At 35.5% G+C, this 20943-nt stretch overlaps 1 protein-coding gene across 6 annotated transcripts; it reads left to right on the top strand.

The window, feature by feature from the left end:
- The first annotated feature begins 792 nt into the window (after window positions 1-792).
- LOC108986046 (receptor-like serine/threonine-protein kinase NCRK) lies at window positions 793-15432 on the top strand. Of its 6 annotated transcripts, none has more exons than XM_018958549.2 (12): window positions 793-1106; window positions 1278-1362; window positions 2079-2236; window positions 3277-3363; window positions 3928-4047; window positions 5330-5443; window positions 5842-6114; window positions 6307-6548; window positions 6757-7053; window positions 8252-8488; window positions 9054-9281; window positions 14713-15432. In XM_018958549.2, the coding sequence occupies exons 4-12, from the start codon at window positions 3294-3296 to the stop codon at window positions 15088-15090; spliced, it is 1959 nt and encodes a 652-aa protein (XP_018814094.1). In that variant the 5' UTR covers window positions 793-1106; window positions 1278-1362; window positions 2079-2236; window positions 3277-3293; the 3' UTR covers window positions 15091-15432. The 6 variants fall into 6 exon arrangements, with proteins under 6 accessions (XP_018814094.1, XP_035546278.1, XP_018814099.1 ...); XM_035690385.1 differs by having other exon boundaries at window positions 1275-1362; XM_018958550.2 differs by lacking the exons at window positions 793-1106; window positions 1278-1362 and adding exons at window positions 1459-1679; window positions 1765-1873.
- Window positions 15433-20943: the final 5511 nt, after the last annotated feature.

Genomic DNA, 20943 nt, shown 5'->3' with positions numbered 1-20943 from the left:
TTTGTTACAAAAAATATTTTAGACCTCAGCCAGGTGTCGAAAGCCTTATTAGTTGCGTGCCAGAGGTCCTTCCAGAATCTTCACATTCGGTTAGCTGTAATGCATGCAGGGAACAACCATTTCAAGCCACTGCTGCTCCACCTTCTTCATTGTAACTGATTACCTTAATACAATACAATGAAGTTATTTTTCTATAAAAAAAAAAAATAATAATAATGCATATGGCGACTGCCTCGTGATTAGTGGATGGATATCTTCACGAAACTATGTAATAATAATACCGAGAAAAAAGAAAAAAGAAAAAAGAAATTATGTAATAATAATAATAATAGAAAAAATTTAATCATAAGTTTTATACTTCTAGATACTACTTAAAAATATATAAATTTACTCTTTTATCTTCATATTTCATATTGAACTCATATTTTATATTGTATATTTTTAATATAAAATATAAGAATAAAAAAATAAATTTACATATTTTTAAATGATGTATAAAATATATAACTTCTGTATAACAGAACTCATAATAATAATAATAATAAAAAATAAAAGAGCGGTAATATTCAACTGCTCAATCTTATTATTAGCTTAAAATTCTCTTTTCATTTTTTCTTAATTTTTTTTTCATATTTTTTTATTATTTTAAAATATTTTTAAAAAATATAAAAAAAATTATATACTAATAATTATTTTCTTAATTATAAAATAAAATAAAAATGTCTAAAATGAAAAAAGAAATAGAATAGATAAAGTAACATTTTTCAAAGTAAAATAGAAGCAGACCAGCCGACCACCTGGCACCTGCAGAAAGCTCGAAAGCACCACCCCGGCACCCGCACTGCTGCGTGCAGTCTGCATCAAAATTATCAATGACGCCTTATCTTCGAAGACTTCATCCTCTCTTTCTCTCTCTTTCTAGAAAATACTTTGAAGCTTTACTTTCTTTCTTCGTAACCTCAGTCGCTCAGTACATTTATAATTCTGAAATGTTCAAGTTTTTTCAGCTTCTTTTGGCAGATCTGAAGCTTATTTGTTTAGTGGAACTCTCACACTGCTACCGACTTGTGTCTTAAGACAACCGGATTTCTGTTTCCTTTTTCTAGGTTCGCAACTCTCTACTCTTCCGTTATTCTTCTATGTTATTTTCTAGAGGTTTTTATTTCATTTCGAGGTTTTGAATTTCTATGCTCGCTTCATCAACAAAATTCCATGTCTCTAAAGCCTAGTCTGCTAAGCTAGCCGTTAAATTAATTTTGACGGTCCTGATTCAGCAGATCATATCAAGGTTGTCTACGTCAAACTGGGCCCATTGTGGTTAGAAAAAGGAAAAAATCTCGGGACACTCTTGTAGCCGACACGGTACGTGGGGCCCTGTGCATGCAATTGCGTTGAAACTCTACTTTTCATGTCGCTTTACTGCTGCCAAGTATGTAGTATGTCTTTGAAGCCAAGTTTGCAACAGAGAAATTTTTAACCGTTGGCAGTCTTTTTTCCTTTCAAAATTTTGAAAGCTTCCATTTTAGTCCGAACATATTCCTACGAATCCGCAGAGCTCCCCAAAATGAGAGTGAATGAAACTTGTGGGTTTCTGAACTTCACTCTCTAGTAATGATGAACAGCTCCGATGATGGTTGAGGAGTCTCTTTCGGATTTGCAGAAGGGTTGCTTTCTGTCAGGTTGATGGGCTTGTTTTCATTATCCCATTTCATTTTTGTATAATTTTTTAATAAATTCAAGCACTCAATTAGTCCCTGTCCACAGTGTTTTCTGTCATACGTCGCGTCTGCACTGCCTTACAAAACAAAAAAAACAACTTCCACCTATTTTTTCTGATGGGTATGCCCATATAATCTGGACTTCGATTTTCTGGGTATGTACATTCTACTTTCGGACTATTTTCCCGTCTTTGGAGCATGAAAAGTAAGTTTCTGAGAATGGGTTTCATTTCAATTTGTCTATGTACTTGGAATACTTCTAAGCTAACTGAAGCTTCTATATTAGTCTGTAAATTCTCCGATAAGCTCATGGAGTCATGGATTCTGTCGGTTTGACTTTTCCTGTTTCTACCCTCACAGGTGTGATGCTCATTTGCTGCTTTCATTCAGTTAGTACAAGCAATTTGTAGGCAACAGTTTTACTTCCATTGGGCTCCTTTGTCTCCCTCAATTTGCTTTATTCAGTTGGGGGAGCTGGGTCTGTAGGGACATCACTTTGAAGTAGCGCTGGTATCCAGGTGAGCAGTTGGTTTTCTTATTAGATGTTACTCTACTACCGTAACAGCTTTAAATGATTGGTGGTGTTGGTTTAACCAATCACAGTGTGCCGTTAAGAAAATGAACAAATGTAACTTGTACGGCCAACTCGGCTGGTGGGCATCCTCGTTTCTCATGCATTACTGCATTTAAAGTTTTAGTTGTGTATCATTATCTCACTTGGCGCAGCTATTCCAGCTGTTGCTGGTCATTAATTATGGGGAGTGACTGTACCAAAAGTTTGGGGTGAGAATATCCTAGTTCAGTGAAGTCTAACTTTATACTACTTGTAGATGGCTCGAGTGTTTAAGTACTTTAGATCGGAATGAATTGGTAGCTTCAGATGTTTGTTGGCCAAGCATGAATTTTTCTGTTCCTGCTAAAATATTCAGTTAGATGATTCCCCTATTTCTCTGTTTTTTACTTCAAGGTTTAGCTCTCCTACCTGCTTCCTCTCCCTATTTTATTTTAGAATAAATTATGTGAAGCTGAAAGTTGAACCACAGTCGGTTGTTTTCAACTCTCTTTTGATGTCGTCTTATTTTGATTTCATTGACTACTTCTCCTTCCCAATGCATGGATACATATAATTGATGGAATTGAAATGTCATCTATAATTGGCTTTATGCTGTTTGTAGGGTTTTGAAATCACTTGAATTAAAGAGTAAAGCGTGTCCCAAGTCAAGGTTGATTTAGAACATTCCTTATCCATTATGTTGTTTTATAATTGCTGCAAGAGCATAACTCTTACTCTGTTTCTTTTTTGTATATAGCCTTTTTTATACATTTTGTTTTATTTTATTTTTTTTTAGTTCACAATTGGCAGATCTGACTAGTAAGTTTAGAATGACTTGGGAACACACCATATGGTTAATTTGCTTTTACATGACGAGAAATTTCTGCTGTCAGTTGTAAGATGTTGATGTAGATATTCTCTCTTTGTTCATCTGTAAAACTAGGAAGTGCAAAGTTTCGATGATTTCCAACATTATATGTAATGGCCATATTTTCTTCCTTTTAGTGTGAGGGTGGGAATATATGAAGCTTCGCACAGCAGTTGCCATTGCTTATCTCAGCAGCTTGATTTGGATTCAACAGATTCATTGTGGTCGGTATCAACAATTATATAATCACTCCAATTTATCTCTCATTATTTTTTTTTGATAAGTAATAAGTTATTTCATTAATAAAAGTAGGCATAGCCCAGGTACACTAGAAGTATACATGTGATTACACCTATTTAAGCACTAGGAACAGTTACAAGGAAATCATGGAAGCTGCGACCATTCCAATCAATGGCAATGGCCCACAAAAACAAAGTCTTCCAGAAAAAACTCCTAAACCTATTTATCTCTCATTATTGCAAGGATTACAATTGGGAATTAGATGAAAATGTTTCCCAGCAAGCTTGTAAAACTTAAAATGGCCCAAATCCTGTGAATTGAAATCTGTAATTGGTAATATTAACATGGAATGGAAAGGTCAACCAAATAATACATTGGTTTCCCACTACGTTCAACTATTTGTGGCAAATAGTGTTGCTATTAATTCAGTATGTTAAGCGCTTCCATATTTGAATTGATAAGTTCCCCAGCATTGCTTCTTAGTAATATGTGACATCTACATATAAAAGCTATGAAGATTTTGTCTCAAGTTGAATATTTGGCTGCAGATGAACTTTCTGGTACTCCTGGCATGAACAAATGGACATGTAAATGTTCTTATACATATCAAGGAAATCATAGTTATGCTGTTAAATCCAACTGTTCCACATCCTGTAATTGCATTCCAGGTATGCTACTACTTTTATGATATAAAGCATCTAGAAGCTTTGACTGGCATGTTAAACAGCTGCTGCTGCTGCTGCTGATAACGTTTTGCAGAACACACACACATGAAATTCTATATATAATATATATAAATTAACCAAGAGGAATGAATGATTGACACACACACACACACACATATGAAATTCTATATATAATATATATAAATTAACCAAGATATATGAAATTCTATATATAAATTAACCAAGAGGGAATGAATGATTGTGTGTGTGTGTGTGTGTTCTTAGAAACTTCTACCAGCTGCAGCACACTTACCTGGAAAGAAGGTGAAAAATGAAAAGTACATTTGCATTATAGTTCATTCTGTACAAAGTTCAATGCTTGTAACTAATAATTCAGTTTTAATTTTCCTTTCCTTTTTACTTGAACCTTTTATGAATTATGAGTTGAAATAAGCAATACACTTTTGCAGTTGATGGTTAACATAAAGAAGTGTATAACCTCTTACTTTTTTCTTGAAAATGTTAAACCAAATGAAAGAATCTGATAATATCCCCCTTTTGCCCAGATGAAGTATGCTGGAGCCATTGCTGCTATAGTCTGTTTTTCAGTGTGATATATATAGAGTATTTAATGGAAGGCGACTTTGTATGGCTAATGTGTGTATGTGTGTTTTTCTCATATACTTTGCAATCAGAACTCGTAGTAGAGATCTGCATATCTCAAAAGCATGTTTTGTTCAAGTGAAATATGAAGACGGGCTTCATGGCGGATGGTGGCAGGAGTTAAATATGGTAGCATGGGGGGTGGTTGGGGTTTGTGAGGTTGATGGGCCTTATGTGGTTGTGGTGTGGAAGAACATCAGGAGGGGATGGGGGATTTCTATTGTTTTATTAGATTTGAGGTGGGTGACGGGTCTTAAGTCAAGATTTTGGTATGATGTGTGGTGCAGGGACTTGCCCTTGAAGATTATATGCCCATAGTTGTTTTGTTCATCCCATTGTAAGGAGGTATCAGTTGCAGACCATTTGAAAAGTTTGGATAATATGCTCCAGTGGAATAACCTATAAAAAAAAACATGTTTCATGGAGTCCTTGCACATTTCTAGTTTATCAAATCTGTTTAGCAAGAGCCTTTGCTTTGCATTCCAACAATTGTTTTATCTGATTTATAATCATTTTTTGTTTATGCATTTAATGCTATTGTTCTATTTAGAACATGTATCATAGGGCAGTTGTGATCACTTTGATATGCAACACTAACTGCATACATTACCCTTCAATGTAGATGCTGGTGGAAATGGGAGCACATGGACGTGTACATGTACTGCCAAAGGGTTCCCTAAGTTAGCTTCTGAAAATCTTGATACCAACTGTTTTACAGCCTGCCAATGCACTTATGGTATGTCACATACTGTTTCCATGTTTTTCTTTTCAAATCCTCCTCATCAAGACTCCCTTTCTGAATAACTTAATTGCTTAATTATCACTCAATGGTGATTATGTCATCTATGAATTCACTGCTGAACTGGTTGCTCCATCATGCTCAAAGTCAGAGGATGGCTTCTATCGGTGGTTGACCAATCTGCTTTATTGCCAATAATGCTCACATTCATGTTTATTTGTGTTCACGCTTTTATTAATTATAAAAAAAAATTTGTGTTCATGTCCGATGGAGGTATTTCATGAATATTGATGCTTGAATCATCCGTTTTTTTATTAAACTTATTTTATATATAATTTGCTTGTTTAGATCAAGGTGCTCAAAAGCTTCTTGGGTGTCTGATTTCTTCTTAACAGGATCTCTCAGCACGGCGCAAGTCTCAAAAAAGCATATTTCGAGCAAAGTTGTTGTTATTATTCTGTTACTGTGTGTTATTCTCACAACTTTTGCATTTCTAGCCTCTGCCTTGTGCTATATCTATCGAAGGGACAAGTGCCCTATTCAAGCACCAATGGTCTCATCTGATAAAGAAACAAATTGTAATAGTGCTACCAACTTATTAAGTCTTAGGACTTCTTCAGCACTGGAAAGTGAAACTACCATAGATTTCTCCACAAGTACTTTCACAGGTATGCCATCTTTTACAATGCTTTGATAAAAAAAAAAATTCCACATTTTATTTCATGTTTATTTCTATCATCAGATTATGATATGAACCTGGTTTTAGTTCTGGCTTTTACCATGTTCTAATGTGCTTAATTTTGCTCGACCTGGATTTGATAATCAAACCATTGTAATCTTCATTTTTTTTAATCTCATAGGATGCTTTCAGAATCCTTCTTCATTATTTAGAAACAGAAGAGGGAATATACATGGAACCATCATCCAATTTTCGTATTCTCAGTTGGAAAGTGCAACCAAGAATTTCTCAAACTCTAATCTTATTGGAGTTGGAGGAAGCAGCTATGTTTACCATGGTCAGCTCAGAAATGGCAGAACTGTGGCAATTAAGCGACTAAAAACTCGGGGAGAACCAGATGCAGAATCTCTATTTTTAACAGAGGTAATTAAAAATTTCATATATAGGTTTTATTTTGCTTCAAACTATCACATATATGGGTTTCTTAAATAAGAGAGTGATTTTATTTTCTTCTCATGAGGTTTGCGGATAACACCACCGAAAGAAAGAAAAAAAAAAGAAAAAGAAAAAGAAAAAGAAAAAGAAAAAGAAAAAGAGATTTGTGTGTAATTTACACTCTCTTTTTGCTCAGATTGAACTACTATCCAGACTTCACCATTGTCATGTGGTGCCTTTGCTTGGCTACTGTTCAGAATCCTTCGGAAAAAATACTGAGAGGCTGCTGGTATTTGAGTACATGCCTAATGGTAATTTGAGAGAATGTTTGGATGGGGACTCGGGGAGAGACATAGATTGGGCTCCTCGAGTTGCAATTGCAATTGGAGCTGCAAGAGGCTTGGAATATCTTCATGAAGCAGCCGCTCCAAGGGTTCTGCATAGTGATGTCAAATCAACAAACATTCTCCTGGATGATACTTGGAGAGCAAAAGTAAGAATCTTGATTCTATTAGACATCTGTTACAATCATAAAACATCAGCAAGAGGGAGGGGGAAAGACCATAGCTTAGGTTGAAAAATGGAGAAGCCATCAAGATCTTCTATCCATCAGGCATGGGATGCAAGGCAAAATAGTGGTTTGCCTTGTAAATCCATCCAGTTGGATTCTCTCCATCAAATCTTGGAAAGTCTAACTTGATGCTACGAAACTGCATTCCTGGAGACACCAGAATGTTCAGAATGCACCCCATCCTCATTTCTACCACTGCCATTTCAAGCACCTTTTCTTCCACCATTGACAGCTTCTAACAACAGATCCATTTTCGAAATCAACACTTCTAACGCCCCTTGATGATCTTCCACTCTCTTTTCTTGCAGTTCTTGATGTTGTCTCAGCCCAAGAACCATCTTCTCCAAATCTTTAAACCTTGTACCATCTGCCATCTTGAAAAAAAAATTTCTCAGAACTGAACTGCTCTGATGCCACTTGTTACAGGATTCTAGGAATTACTAAAAAGAATCTAGAGCTTACGCAACTTTCTGATCTTCGAGAGATCAGAACCTCCAAGAAAACAACTTTATTAGCTTTCTGAATGAGAATTACAGAAGGATTTCCCTCGTATTTACATACAAGCCAACCGTTATTATTGTTACAAATGAAAGGGCATTTTAGTAATCTACTCATAGTAAGTAAGGCTAAAACAGTAACAATATAATCTTAAGTAAGTCACATGCCCACATGTGACTAACTATTCTCATTCTCATTCTCATTCGACACTCCCAAGTCCTTTGCCTTCAATTCCTTTCCAGGCTACAATCTGCAATATCACCATAACAATTTTGCTGGGGTGAACTTGCTTTCAGGGGTTTTGAAAAGAGAAAGCAAACTCCTGATTCATGGTGAATCTGGTCTAATTATACTGTTAACATTTTCATCTTCAGAGAAATTGGTTGTTTAATCAGTCAACCGATTGCCTTGGGCACCTGAAGTTCTTTATTCTAATGAAATGTTGTGGAAAATCTTCAAAAATAGGTGATGTTATAATCACCTAGCACCTGAAGTTCATGTGTCCTGATAAAATATCGTGGGAAATCTTTGGGAAATAGGTGCTTTTAGAATCACCTGTTTGGCTAGGGGACTACATAATATTCTTCTTATTTTTCTTATTTACTTTCATATGTATTTACAGATAACTGATCTTGGCATGGCTAAATGCTTAAGAGCTGATGGTCTCCCCAGCTGTTCCAATCCTCAAGAAAAAATTCAAGGGACTTTTGGCTATTTTGCACCAGAGTATGCTATTGTAGGAAAAGCCTCACTCAAATCAGATGTTTTCAGTTTTGGGGTAGTTCTTCTTGAGCTTATTAGTGGTCGGAAGCCCATATTTAAATTGACCAACAAAGGAGAAGAAAGCCTTGTCATTTGGGTATGGTAAATTCACGTTATGTTATTGGATGAAAGCCATTTTTTTAGTGCAATTTCTGTCTTGTCTGCTATTTGAAGGTTTTTTTTTCCTTCTTTAACTTTTAACGATGGAATAATAAAAATATCAAATTGAATTATCAGATGCTTCTATTGGGAAATTGTGGTGTGCTAGGCACATGGACATGGTATTCATCTCCACCATTGTTTGATACACATTTGTGCATGCATAAAAGATTCCACCTTCATTAACTATGGAAACTGTAAGCATCCTGGTGATGTTCAGTAATTTGTTGACGGCACAAGAATGCTATTTTGGACCTTATGTGATCAAACAGATGAGCCTATATTAACTTCATGGTGATCTTTGCATCAGCATTTTTTTAATCTTTCTAATTATTTGTTTATCTTTAGCTTGCTAACTAAATTTTCATATTTGCATTTGACAAGAATCGGTTATCTCAAACACCTTTTTTTGGTCCTTCCATATCTGCATTATGTTTGTTGATAAAATTTGATCATATGCAGATTTAATGTTGACGTAGCATGTATATAATTTATGTGTGTAGGCTACCCCTCGTTTACAGGATAGTAGGCGAGTAATTATGGAGTTGGCTGATCCATGTTTGAATGGGAATTTCCCAGAAGAAGAGATGCAGATAATGGCCTACCTAGCCAAGGAGTGCTTACTCTTGGATCCTGATGATCGGCCAACCATGAGTGAGGTTGTTCAAATTCTCTCAACTATGGCACCTGAGAAATCTAGAAGGAGAAACATTCCTGTATATCTTTACCAGGTATTACATTTTTGCCACTATACACTAGGTACTTTTGACTTGGCCACCACGTCTTTCTTTTCTACTTAATCTTTGACCCCCTTTCACTACTTTTTCTATAAGTAGATAACTTTATTAAAATGTAAGAGGCATTACCAAGTATACGAATTATATGTTAGAAACATGAGTATAAAGGTAAGAAAAAGCTTGCAAAACCAAAAAGTTGGAAAAACTTATGGAAGCTGCCCTCGAATGGCATAGAGATCTAAAGAGGAAGTCCTTCAGCTCATACTTGTTCTTCTCGCAATTCTCAAATCTACAAGCATTCCTGTCCCTTCATATACACCACAATAGGGAAATATTGGGATCGTTTTCCACAGGGTTACACCGAGTAGGCTGTCAAACTGACATTTCCAACAAATAAAATTTCCAACACCCATTGAGGCATGACCAACTCAACCCATAAAGGCTAAAAACAACTTGGCAGAGAGCATTAGCTTCAGCAATGTTCGAACAGGTGATTCACTGTTTCCAATACCTTTTATACGCTGATTACTGTAATATGTCCGTTAAATCATCCAGTGGGGTTTTTCCTTGAATCTTCCTCCAAGCAAAGACTGCTGCTCATCTTCCATGGAAAATTAAACTGTAACACTCTGCTCCCCACAGTTATGAAATACGTCACTTTTTTTAAATTCTCAAGGAGTTGGAGTGCTACTACTGAGTTTGACTTCAAAAAAATATTCTTATACTTACAAAAATCATTCTTTATTAAAAATATTGAGATCATACGAGAGAGCGCGGAAGCATTTATTAAATTTTTTCAAAATCTATGCCATAAAAATCATAACTTAAAATCCATGTACATGATCTAGGCCACTATCACGCCTTCCTGGACTAAGTCTCATCCTGTAGCTCTAATTTCATAAATATTCTGACCTAGGGTGGTTTAAAAATATAAAAACAAACTAAAATGAGTCGATAACTCAATAAAAAATTTATCATAACGTAAACATACTTGACATAAGGTTTTCATAAAATATTTCATGCTGAGAATTAAAATCATGACTGATTATATTGATACTTATACTATGCATGATTGATTAATCCGAATTAACTGATTGATTTGATTTATCTGACTGGCTAACAAACTTAACCTTGTGTGCAAAGTTGTGCACTGGCCCCACATCCCACGGTTGCAAGGGGAGCCACTGACAGTATTCTGACATATTATGGTGGACTATGCTTGAGTGTGTAGTTTGCACATCCACTCTAAAACTGCATTGGTACCATTCATCTGAATGGCCATCTGACTAAACTGTTCTGATCTTATCTTGCACTTGATCTCAATATATCTTACTTGTCTTATGCAACGTGAGATGCATGAGATGTATAATACATACATAACTATAATATGCGGAATGAAACATGATGAGCAAATATCATGACATGCGTGGTACATAAACACTGGTTTCCAAATAACTAACTTTAATAATAATATATATAATTAGCTAACATATGCTAACCCTAATTTATGATCAAACTACTTACCTTGTAGGGTTGCTTTCTAAAATTTTCGACACAAAATCGATCATAGTGCTGGACTGGGTATCTTGAGTTCGGTCGCTGCACTTATGGATGTTTATGATTTTTTCTAAATAACACGGAATGGAGATATTTATAGAGAGATTTGGGAGAGGGTATCTACGAGTTTGAGTTGGACTCGGTTAATACTTGTAGTGACACTAATCTGTTGAACACTCAGTCGTGATCAATGGCCGATCTTTAAATTTTAAAAAGAATCCAACTCATTCAATACTAAGTGGGATTTAACCTAGTTATTGAGCCTAATTAAAACTCCTAATCAACCTCAATAATTTATCGTTTGTGGACTTATCCAATGTGACTCATTAAATATAATTTAGGCCCAATAAAAATTATCAATATTTCGACTTTAGAATTATTGGGCCAGGTCGTTACATAGACTGATTCGTTGGAAGGCAATGCTCGGTAAAACAATTTCATTTCAACACCCGTTGATAGAGCCCAAACATTTTGTATTCTTTCCCCAATCTAACTCAAACTGAGTACATCGGGCAAAGAACGAAGCTAAGAGGTCTATCTAAGAGGAGTGCTTTAATCTAATAAGTCCAACTTAGCTGTCTGGAGCATTCGAGTCCCGCAAATCATCAGTCATTGAAGCATCTTTCACTTCATTACTTGCTCCACTCCTTACGTTGTGCCATTACTTTATCTTGGAGCCATATCCCCCACCTTATATGTGACATGTCTAGCAAATCCCCGAATCCCTGCAGATATTTTTCCACAATCCAACACCGAAGGCCCCATTAACCTCATAAGAATGCCAATTCCGCCCAAGAACTACTATATTTCATGTATATCGCCATTTTTTTAGTTCAACAAAGGCATATGAAAGCTAAGCAACTATCATGGAATGTAAGGAGTTTGAGGATGATAAATTCCTCAAGCTACGGAATTTGCTTAAAGAATGGAAGGTCAATATCATTTGTCTCCAGAAGACTATATTGGAGTATATGACCGGTGGTGTGGTTTTCAATTTGTGGGGGTTTCAATATGTTGATTGCTGCTGTTTAGATTTAGAAATTTACAAGACACTTTGGTAGGGATTTTACTCAGTGTGGGAATGAAGGTGTTCGGGAAGATTGAAAGTTGCTGGAGGGAGTTTATGATGGCCTGCATGTTTAAAATGTGGTAGATCTGTCTCTTTGGGCTTTTGTATATGTTTATGGGTCAAATTTTGTCTACGATAGAAAGATGTTAACAGCACGAGCAGGCTGGATTACTTAACTATTGGGACTTGCCTTGGTGCTTCAGGGTGGACTTTAATTAAGTTCTCAATTTTTTTGAAGAACTTTATTGACCTTCCTCTGGTTGGAGGGAACTTAACATGGTCGAGTAATTGAGACAATTTCCTATTCTGCTGGACTGTAGTAATAGGTGGGGTACAATAATTGAAGTTTTGAAATAGAGTAATGATACACACACAACACTCTTCACAACACATGATGTAAAATGAGGGTATTTTTGTAAAGTGGTGTTACTTTTATAAAGTATTTTACAATTATATCACTCATTCTAAAACATTATTGTGAAATATGTTGTGAAAAATATTGTGTGTTTATCATTTTTCTTTAAAATATGTGGCTACATCGAGAAGAATTGTGGATAGGGTGAAGAAGAGTGATGGAATTATTATCGCTTTCAAGGCACCCCTAGCTATGTTTTAAAATGTATACTAAAAGAATTTGGAACAAGAAAGCTTTTGGAGATTCAGGGAGACAGGAATAATCTTTAATGAGTCAAGTGTTTTTTATGCCCTTAAAGACGAAGGAGCCCTAGTGTTGAGGAGAAGCTGAAGAGGGATCTGGTGGTTTGAGAGTTGAAAAAAATTACTCTCATGGAGAAAGTAAGCTGGAGATAAAACGAAAAAAAAAAAAAAAAAAAAAAGGTTGGTGGCTGAGAGAAGGAGAGGTGTATAAAGATAGTATTGACTCCATAAAAGTCAATGGCTCAGTTTCTTTCAATGGTCAAAATGTGAGTGGTCGCATTGTACAATTTTATTAGAACTTGGAACATTTCAGCTGAGAAATATTTGATTGGCTTGCTCTTTGATTCTTTGAGAGTGGAGACAGCCGATTGGTTGGAAAGCACATTCAAAGAAAAATGGGGTGCATGAAGTAGTAAAAGGATTTAATGGTGATATAAGGGGGGATGTGATGAGGGTTTTCCTTGACTTTGTCGCTAATGGTCGATTTGTAAGAATTCTTTATGCAACATTCATAACCCTTCTTGCTATTGACTTAGAGAGTTTCGACTGCCAAGTCTCATAGGTGGTGCCTACAAGATTATGACCAAGGTGCTTGCCAACAGGCTGAAAATATGGCTAGCAAAGATCATCTCCAAATCCCAAAACTCTTTTATCAAGGACATGAAGTAGCAAAAGCTTTGATGGTGAGAAAAGGGGATTTGATGAGGGTTTTCCATGTCTTTGCGCTAAAGGTCGATATGTAAAAAGTCTTCATGCAACATTCATAACCCTTTATTCCCAAGAAAGTGAGGCTATTGAAATAAAAGACTTTTGACCAATAAGACTTGTAGGTGGTATCTACTAGATCTTGCCAAGTTCCTTTCCAACTGGCTGAAAATGGGGCTAGAAAAGATCATCTTTAAATTCCAAAATGCTTTTATCATGGGCATACAAATGTTAGATTCCGTTTTTATTGCCAATGAATGCCTAGACAAAGAATAAGATCTGGAGCGCCAGGATAGCATCACATTAATTGAGAAGTTTTGTTGTACATGCTACAGAGATGTGGGTATGGGGAAAAGTGGTGTAGATGGATAGCCTATTGTGTATCCGTGGTGCATTTCCTGGTCTTGATGAATGGCACTCCTATGAGTTTCTTCAATAGCTCTCATAGTATGAGACATTGTGACCCATTATCCTTTTGTCATTGTGATGGAGGTGCCAAGAAGGATGATCTTGGCCTTTTGGCCTTGACATCTTTCTATATGCATTGTTTGCTCCCCTGTTTTGAAGCTATATCGGTGTTGAAGGTCAATCTAGTGAAATGTGAATTGCTTGCTCTTGGCAATGTCATGGGTGTAGATAGCTTGATGGGCATTCTTGGTTGTAGGTCAAATATTTAGAATTAGACATTTACCATAGAATCTCATATACTTTTTCAATATTTGGAAATTGATTCTAGAATTTCACATAATTTTTTAAAGAGTTAGTCTACATACAATCCCCAAATGGATTTGGGGACTGCTCATGCAGTTATATTTAAAAAAATTTTAAAATTACAATATCATCCTTTTTAAAATGATGTTTTTTCTCCTTTTACCCTCATTCATCAATAGGACTACACACGTAGTCCCCCACTCAGGACTGCAAATAGAATTTGTCTATTTTAAATAACCCATTTATTACAAATTCCCACGTCCAAACGCAACAGGTTAGTAATTTTGAAGCTTCTATAAAGCATTGACATTAATATGTATTTTGATGTATGATCTAAAGAAGGATCAACCAAGTCTAACTATTTTTACTGACGCTTTGCCCTCTTCCTCAAATGTTTCCAATGAGTAAGATTGATATAGCTTTGGAACCAAGTAGTTTTTTTTTTCCCACTTTAAATGTAGTGTTTATAAATGCCTTTGCCCTCTTCTTCAAATGCTTACAATAAGTAGATTGACATAGCTTTGGAATCACATAGTGTTTCCCCCTTTAAGTAAAGGCTTTTGAAATGATATATGATGGCTAGATCTTAAACTTCAACTGAACGTTGAAGTGCTCTAATCTAGTATTATGAAAGTTATTCAAATTACCATTAATTAAACTTGAGCTCCATTTTCCCCAGAAACCAACACTTGCTCAACTGATCTTTCAATTTTCATGTACATGTAGTGGTCATCCCCGCAAGGGATAAGAAGTGGTTCAGACATTCAGAGACCTAACAACCAAGTGGAGAAGAAGCCAGTCCCATCCAGTAAACCGTCAGCCCAGTGTTCACTACAATTGTCAGGTCCTATTGATGTTGAGGAAGCAAGGCCAGCCCCATCAACCAAAGAGTCAACTTCGTGTTACCTGCCAGTAGATGTTGACGGTATTCTGCGTAGTGGAAACAGCAGCAAGGAAGCAGATTCCATTTCAGCCAACTATATCGAGAACCTGGTCCTCTTGAGTGCCAGTAGTAGGAGTTGCTGTGCCTCGGATGATGATATGGTCGACTTAACTGAACCACGGTTCGAATCATTCTGTATGTCCAATATCAAGACCACTTGACGAAAACAGGCCGACTTGTGCAGGAGTTTTTGGGAAAAGAGGAAGAAAACTCCATGGTTATTTGATGATACGAGCTCGTTGAAATACATTATTGGTTCGTTGAATGCATTATTGGTTGTAGATTGCTCAAGAGGATATCAAAGAGGAAGCAAACAGGTATTTTCTGTCCTTTTTTCTCCCTTTGCTGTCTGTGTTCTTTGCTTTGAAGAGGAGCACGTCACAGGCTTTTTCTTATGAGAAAATCATACCAGTTTATTTGTTGTAGTTAATGTATATTCCTCGTGCATGTAAATAAAGGGGGAACCATAGAAAATTCACATGGTATGGGGTCAGTTCGTGAAAGATTTGATATATTTATAATTTTTACAACTAAATGGTACTATTTGCATTTTGATGTGAGTTCTCTGATTTAAAAAAAAAGAAAGAGAAATGGAGTTATTATTGTATAACAACTTGTTTACAATTATGTAATAAAATAATATTATTTTAAATATTATTTTGATTTTTACGTTTGATTTTATGGGTTTAAATTTAATAAAAAAATATTATTATATTTAAAATTGTATATAAATTGGAGGTTGTAAGCATCTATCACTAGTCTTTAAATAATAAGCTTGTCACAACTCTCTTAGACCCTCAATCCTCATGCATCCGTTCAAACACGACAGGCTATAACTTCTAATCAGTTGATCATGAGGATTGAGGGGTGATTTTAAAATCTCAATCTTGGGTTTCTTCAGCTTGCGAATCAGTTGAAGAAAAAGTTAAAATCTTATATCTGAATGAATCATTGTTCTCAAAATCAAAGGACTCTAATGAAATTTGAGAAAAGTCTAAATTCTACTACATTCATTGTCCTTGTTCTGAAAAGGGTAGGGTCTGTGGAGGTGAAAGATTTACATCCTATAAGTCTGGTGAGTGGGGGTGTACAAGATCATTTTGAAGGTTCTAGCTAATCATTTGAGTGTAGTTGTGGGGAAGATCACCGCGAAGTCACAAAATGCTTTTGTAAAGGAAAAAAAAAAATTTTGATTCGGTCATTATTGTTAATGAATGCTTACAAAGTAAATTCAGAGTTGGCGCCTTAAGTATTATTTGCAAACTGGATATGGAGAAGGTTTTTGCTCATGCAAATTAGAATTTTTTGGTGTATATTCTTGGTAGGTATGGTTTTGGAGAGATATGGCGTATTTGGATTAAACATTGCATATTTGCATCACAATTGTCAAATTCTCGATTTTGATTTAATGGTACTCCTGAAGGTTTTTTTAATAGCTCTCGGGGTTTGAGACAAGGGGATCATTTGTCTCCTTTTTTGTTCGTTCTAGTAATGGACGTTTTGAGTAGAATGTTGAAGGTGGTGGCAAATAGCGGCTTTATCTCTGGTTTTTTGGTGGGTGGTCCATCGAATGGTAGCATAAATGTCTCACATCTCTTTTTTGCTAATGATACGTTGATTCTTTGTGAGCTGGACGTTGATCATATTCATTCCTTGAGGGCTCTTTTGCTTTGTTTTGAAGCTGTTTTTCGGACTAAAGGTGAATTTATCAAAATATGAAATGGTTCCTGTCCATTTGGTTAATAATTTAGGGGAATTGACTAATATTCTGGGTTGCAAGGTGTCATCTTTGCCTATGAAGTATCTTGATCTTCCTTTGGGGGCTTCTCATAATCCAAGTCTATGTGAGATGAGATTATCAAAAAGGTTGAATGTAGATTGGTTGGTTGGAAAATGATTTATTTGTCCAAAGGTGCTAAAATCACCTTAAACAAGAGCACTTTATCTAATATTTCAACATACTTTCTATCTTTATTTCCTTTGCCCACAGGGGTGGCTAATAGAATGGAACAATTTTTTCCTACTTTCTTGTGGGGAGTTAAGATGAGAAAAAAATTTCATTTGATCAAATGGGATAAGATTTGTACCCCTTTATCTTTGAGGGTTAGAAAACTGAGAATTTTCAATAAGGTACTTTTAGGGAAATGGTTGTGGCGGTATCATTGGGAAGGGGACGCTCTATGAAGTAATGTTATTGATGTCAAATATGAGAGTATTTGGGGAGAATGGTGCTCAAATGAAGTAAGATGGGTGTATGGTGTGGGTGTTTGGATATTTATCCATAGTGGTTAGTTCTTCAGAAATGTCATATTTGAGGTGGGAAGGGGAACATGAATAAGATTTTGACATGATATATGATGTGGTGATGTTGCATTGAAGAATGCTTTCTCTTCTCTATATAGGATTGCATTAGATAAGGGTGCTTCTGTGGTTGATTATATGAACGTATAAATTGGTTTTCTTCAATGGTTAGTGAGGTTTATTAGAGTTGTTCAAGATTAGGAGAGGGGGGGATTGGGGCATTACTGAATTTTATAGTGTGTTATATGCACTAAATTTAAGGCTAGAGGGGGAAGGATAGGTTGATGTGGATTTGCTCGGGAAATAAGAACTTTTCGGTTGGATCCTTTTTATAAGGTAGTGTCATCCCATTCTTGTTTTGGTTTCTCTTGGAAGAGCATTTGGAGAAGCAAAGTACCTCTCAAGGTTGCTATCTTTGGTTTGCTGGCCTCCCATGTGAAAATCCTGACCATCGACAAGTTGAGAAAGCGCAGTATCATTATAACAGATTTGTGTTTTATGTGTAAAAGAAATAGAGAATTGACGAACCACCTTTTTCTTCATTGTGATGTGGCTAATGCTTTATGGGATGAAATCTTTACTAGGCTTGGTATCACTTGGGTAATGCTTAAGAGGGTGGTAGATTTATTTTCATGTTGGAGAGGAATTTGAGGCAATCATCAAATTGTATCTGTTTGGAAGATGGTGCCATTATGCCTAATGTGATTTAGAATGAGAACGATCGTTCTTTTGATAATAAGGAACGCTCAATGGAAGGGTTTAGAGATTTTTTCTTCCATGCTTCGTTATCTTGGGCTTTTGCTATTGTATTGAATGAGACTAGCTTTAATGACTTTGATGCTATTTTTCATAGCAATTAGCTTGTAATTAGGTTTTTCTCTTATATACTTTTTATGCACTTGAACTTTGCCTAATTATGTGAATTTATAAAAATTTTCTTACTTACCAAAAAAAAAAAAAAAATCTCTACATAACCAATAGAGCCTAATGGAGCCTCTCTTCTAACCTCCTCCTCAACCTACTTGCCTAGGACTTCTCAAGAGATAGTTTTGGAGAAGCCCTAGGCATGTAGAGTAAGGCCTCTTTTGGATGCACAACTCAGTCCAGTGCACTTCATTTTTAAACTGAGTTGAACATCCAAATGCATGTTTCATCTCTTCTGAAAGCAGTTTAAATATGAAATTAGTAGTTGGGCCCCACAACTTTTCAGATTTCTGCCATTGACTGGACCCCACCTGACATATCTGTGGGTGAGGCAGTATTTTATGGTCCCTCCATTTGAAAATTTTGACCTTTCCCTTTTCCCAACAAAAAATCCTCTCCTTTCCCACAGACATTTTCATTTTTGTAGGGCCAAGAAAATTAATTCGGTCATCAACAAGTACATCCCCTTTTCTTTTCTTTGCTTTGCTTTCTTTTATTTTGCTTGCAAGTTTGGAACTTGTAAGTGGAGACAAAGCTGTCATATGAACGGTAATAATTAATGGTGGGACCTAATAATTTTATAATTTTTTATAAATACATTTAAACTCATCTTAATATCCAAACACACTTAAACTCATCTTAAGTGGGTCTCACAAAACTCACTCAACCATCTCAACTCACTATTATGACTTAAAGAACTCATATAAAGTCAACTCAACCCAACATCCAAACGCATTTTAAGATGTCATGAGATTAGATCCCACGATTATGACTTTTTATGATTTTGTTTTAAATCATAAAAATCCTCATCATAAAAAGTTATTATATGAGTTAAGATTTATGAATTTAACTCATATGACCTCATCTAATCATTACAACTTTCCTAAATTTTCACACAAAATAAAATAAACAATTCAACTTTTTTAAATCTCAAAACAAAAATATATATTAAAAAAATATTTTATAAAAATATTTTATTCAACTTTTAACTTTAATCTCAACTCATCTCATCTTATCTGTGAAAACAAACAAGACAAAGACATTGTATTTAAAAAAAAAACAGTAGAAAATAAAGGCCACAATTCTTTTTCAATGTTAATAGGCTAGTGATAAAGGTTCATGGTTATTCGGTTTAGGTCATGAATCAATTAACTCTAATCCGAAATGAATAATAGAAAGTTCATGTGGGCTCAACGATCTTTTTGTAACTTCTTATAATTATAGTAACATTTTCTAATTGATTTATTTTGATTATATAATTATTATATATGTTTTCATTAATAATTTTATTATTTGCTTTGTCACAAATCTCAAAATCAATATGATGACAATATTTCACTACAAGGTTCAATACTTTTGCCAGCGATTCAATATTGCTGGCTATACACCAAAATTTGCTGGCATACATATACCCAGCGATTTTTAAGTCGCTGGAAAATCGCCGGTATTAACGCCCCACTTTAGATCTAGTCCAACAGAAGCCAAAAATTGCCGCCATATATTAATATCCTGGCGAATTTTTCCTCGCTGCTGATTACAAATTAATCGCCGCAAATACAATATAGGATTCTGTTGTTAAACGCTGGGATAGATTATTTGCAGCGATTAATTTTTGCCGCTAAATATAAAAAATATCGCTGCCAAATATATTTTCCAGCGACTCCACAAAATCGCCGTAATATCAAAATTGCCGTATAATTGCATATGGCAGCGATTAATTATCGCCGCAATACACCTGCTAGTATTTCCCAGCGAATATTAGATCACTGCTAAATAATATAATGCGGCGAGGTTTTACTCGCTGCTAATTGAGTTTTCAACTCGATACGTATATAGCAGCTATTTAAATATCGCCGCTATATACTTATAGACAGCGAGTTTTAGTATCGCCGTAATTCACGTTCTGCTATTTAAATTTATTTGCGGCGAATTTTTAATCGCCGGTATTGATGTTTTAGTAGCGATTTGTACATCGCTGGTTTAGGAGAATTTAAGTTTTAGTTTTTTAGCGGCGAGTAAAAAATCGTCGGTAAAGGACATATGTTGCCGCTAAAACTGAATTCATGTTTAAATTTCCTGGGCCTAATTTTCTTTCTAGGCCTGGTTTTTAGTTGTTCCTAAATGCACCATTCATAATCCAAACTCATTCATTCAAGTTGCTGATCGATATAACATGCAAAATAAAATCATTCAATTGCATCCAAGCCCATCAACAAAATCCAAACTCATATGTATTACAATGGGGTGGTGTATTAATGTATTCTCATATACAAACTGAGCTTTTATCCTTAATAATAAATAAGCATCACAATCATCCAAAGGATTAGTACCAAATCATTGGTTGCAGGAAGAAAATTGCTCCTTAATCAAAAGGATTAGTTCCCTTATTCTTCTTTTGAGTTGCTGGAGTATTCAGATGAAGTTACTTCAGATGAAGCACTGGATGACGTATCACCGCTGGAGCTAACTCCATTCCTAAAGCTCTTTGATGCTAGTGCAGGGTTTCTTTGTGGATCGTTAGCTGCATGCACTTGTCCCTCCTCTGCTAATCTTTTAAGAAGATTCATTACTGTGGGAAGGAACTTTGAAGACAAGGAGATAAGACCAGGAAGCTGTTGAGTTACACAGTCACAGGTGAATCTTGTTAGAATCTTTTGCAAAAACACAAAATGACTTGTCAAAGACACAAAACTATACTCAAAAAGGCGTTTTTCTGATAATTGGAAGAAAAACGACTTCAACTTAATTGATATTCAATGGCCCTTGCTTTTTGGTGTTGCTCTTGTATA

Source organism: Juglans regia, chromosome 5, assembly GCF_001411555.2.
Source record: "Juglans regia cultivar Chandler chromosome 5, Walnut 2.0, whole genome shotgun sequence".
NCBI classification, from domain to species: domain Eukaryota; kingdom Viridiplantae; phylum Streptophyta; class Magnoliopsida; order Fagales; family Juglandaceae; genus Juglans; species Juglans regia.
This window is presented reverse-complemented; position numbering and strand designations above follow the sequence as displayed.

Bases quoted from the DNA above. Each gene is read 5' to 3' on its own strand.
- LOC108986046 (XM_018958554.2), top strand. From the start codon at position 3,294: ATGAAGCTTCGCACAGCAGTTGCCATTGCTTATCTCAGCAGCTTGATT. The intron at 8,489-9,053 runs GTATGGTAAATT...TTATGTGTGTAG, and splicing joins AAGAAAGCCTTGTCATTTGG to GCTACCCCTCGTTTACAGGA. The intron at 9,282-14,712 runs GTATTACATTTT...ATGTACATGTAG, and splicing joins TTCCTGTATATCTTTACCAG to TGGTCATCCCCGCAAGGGAT.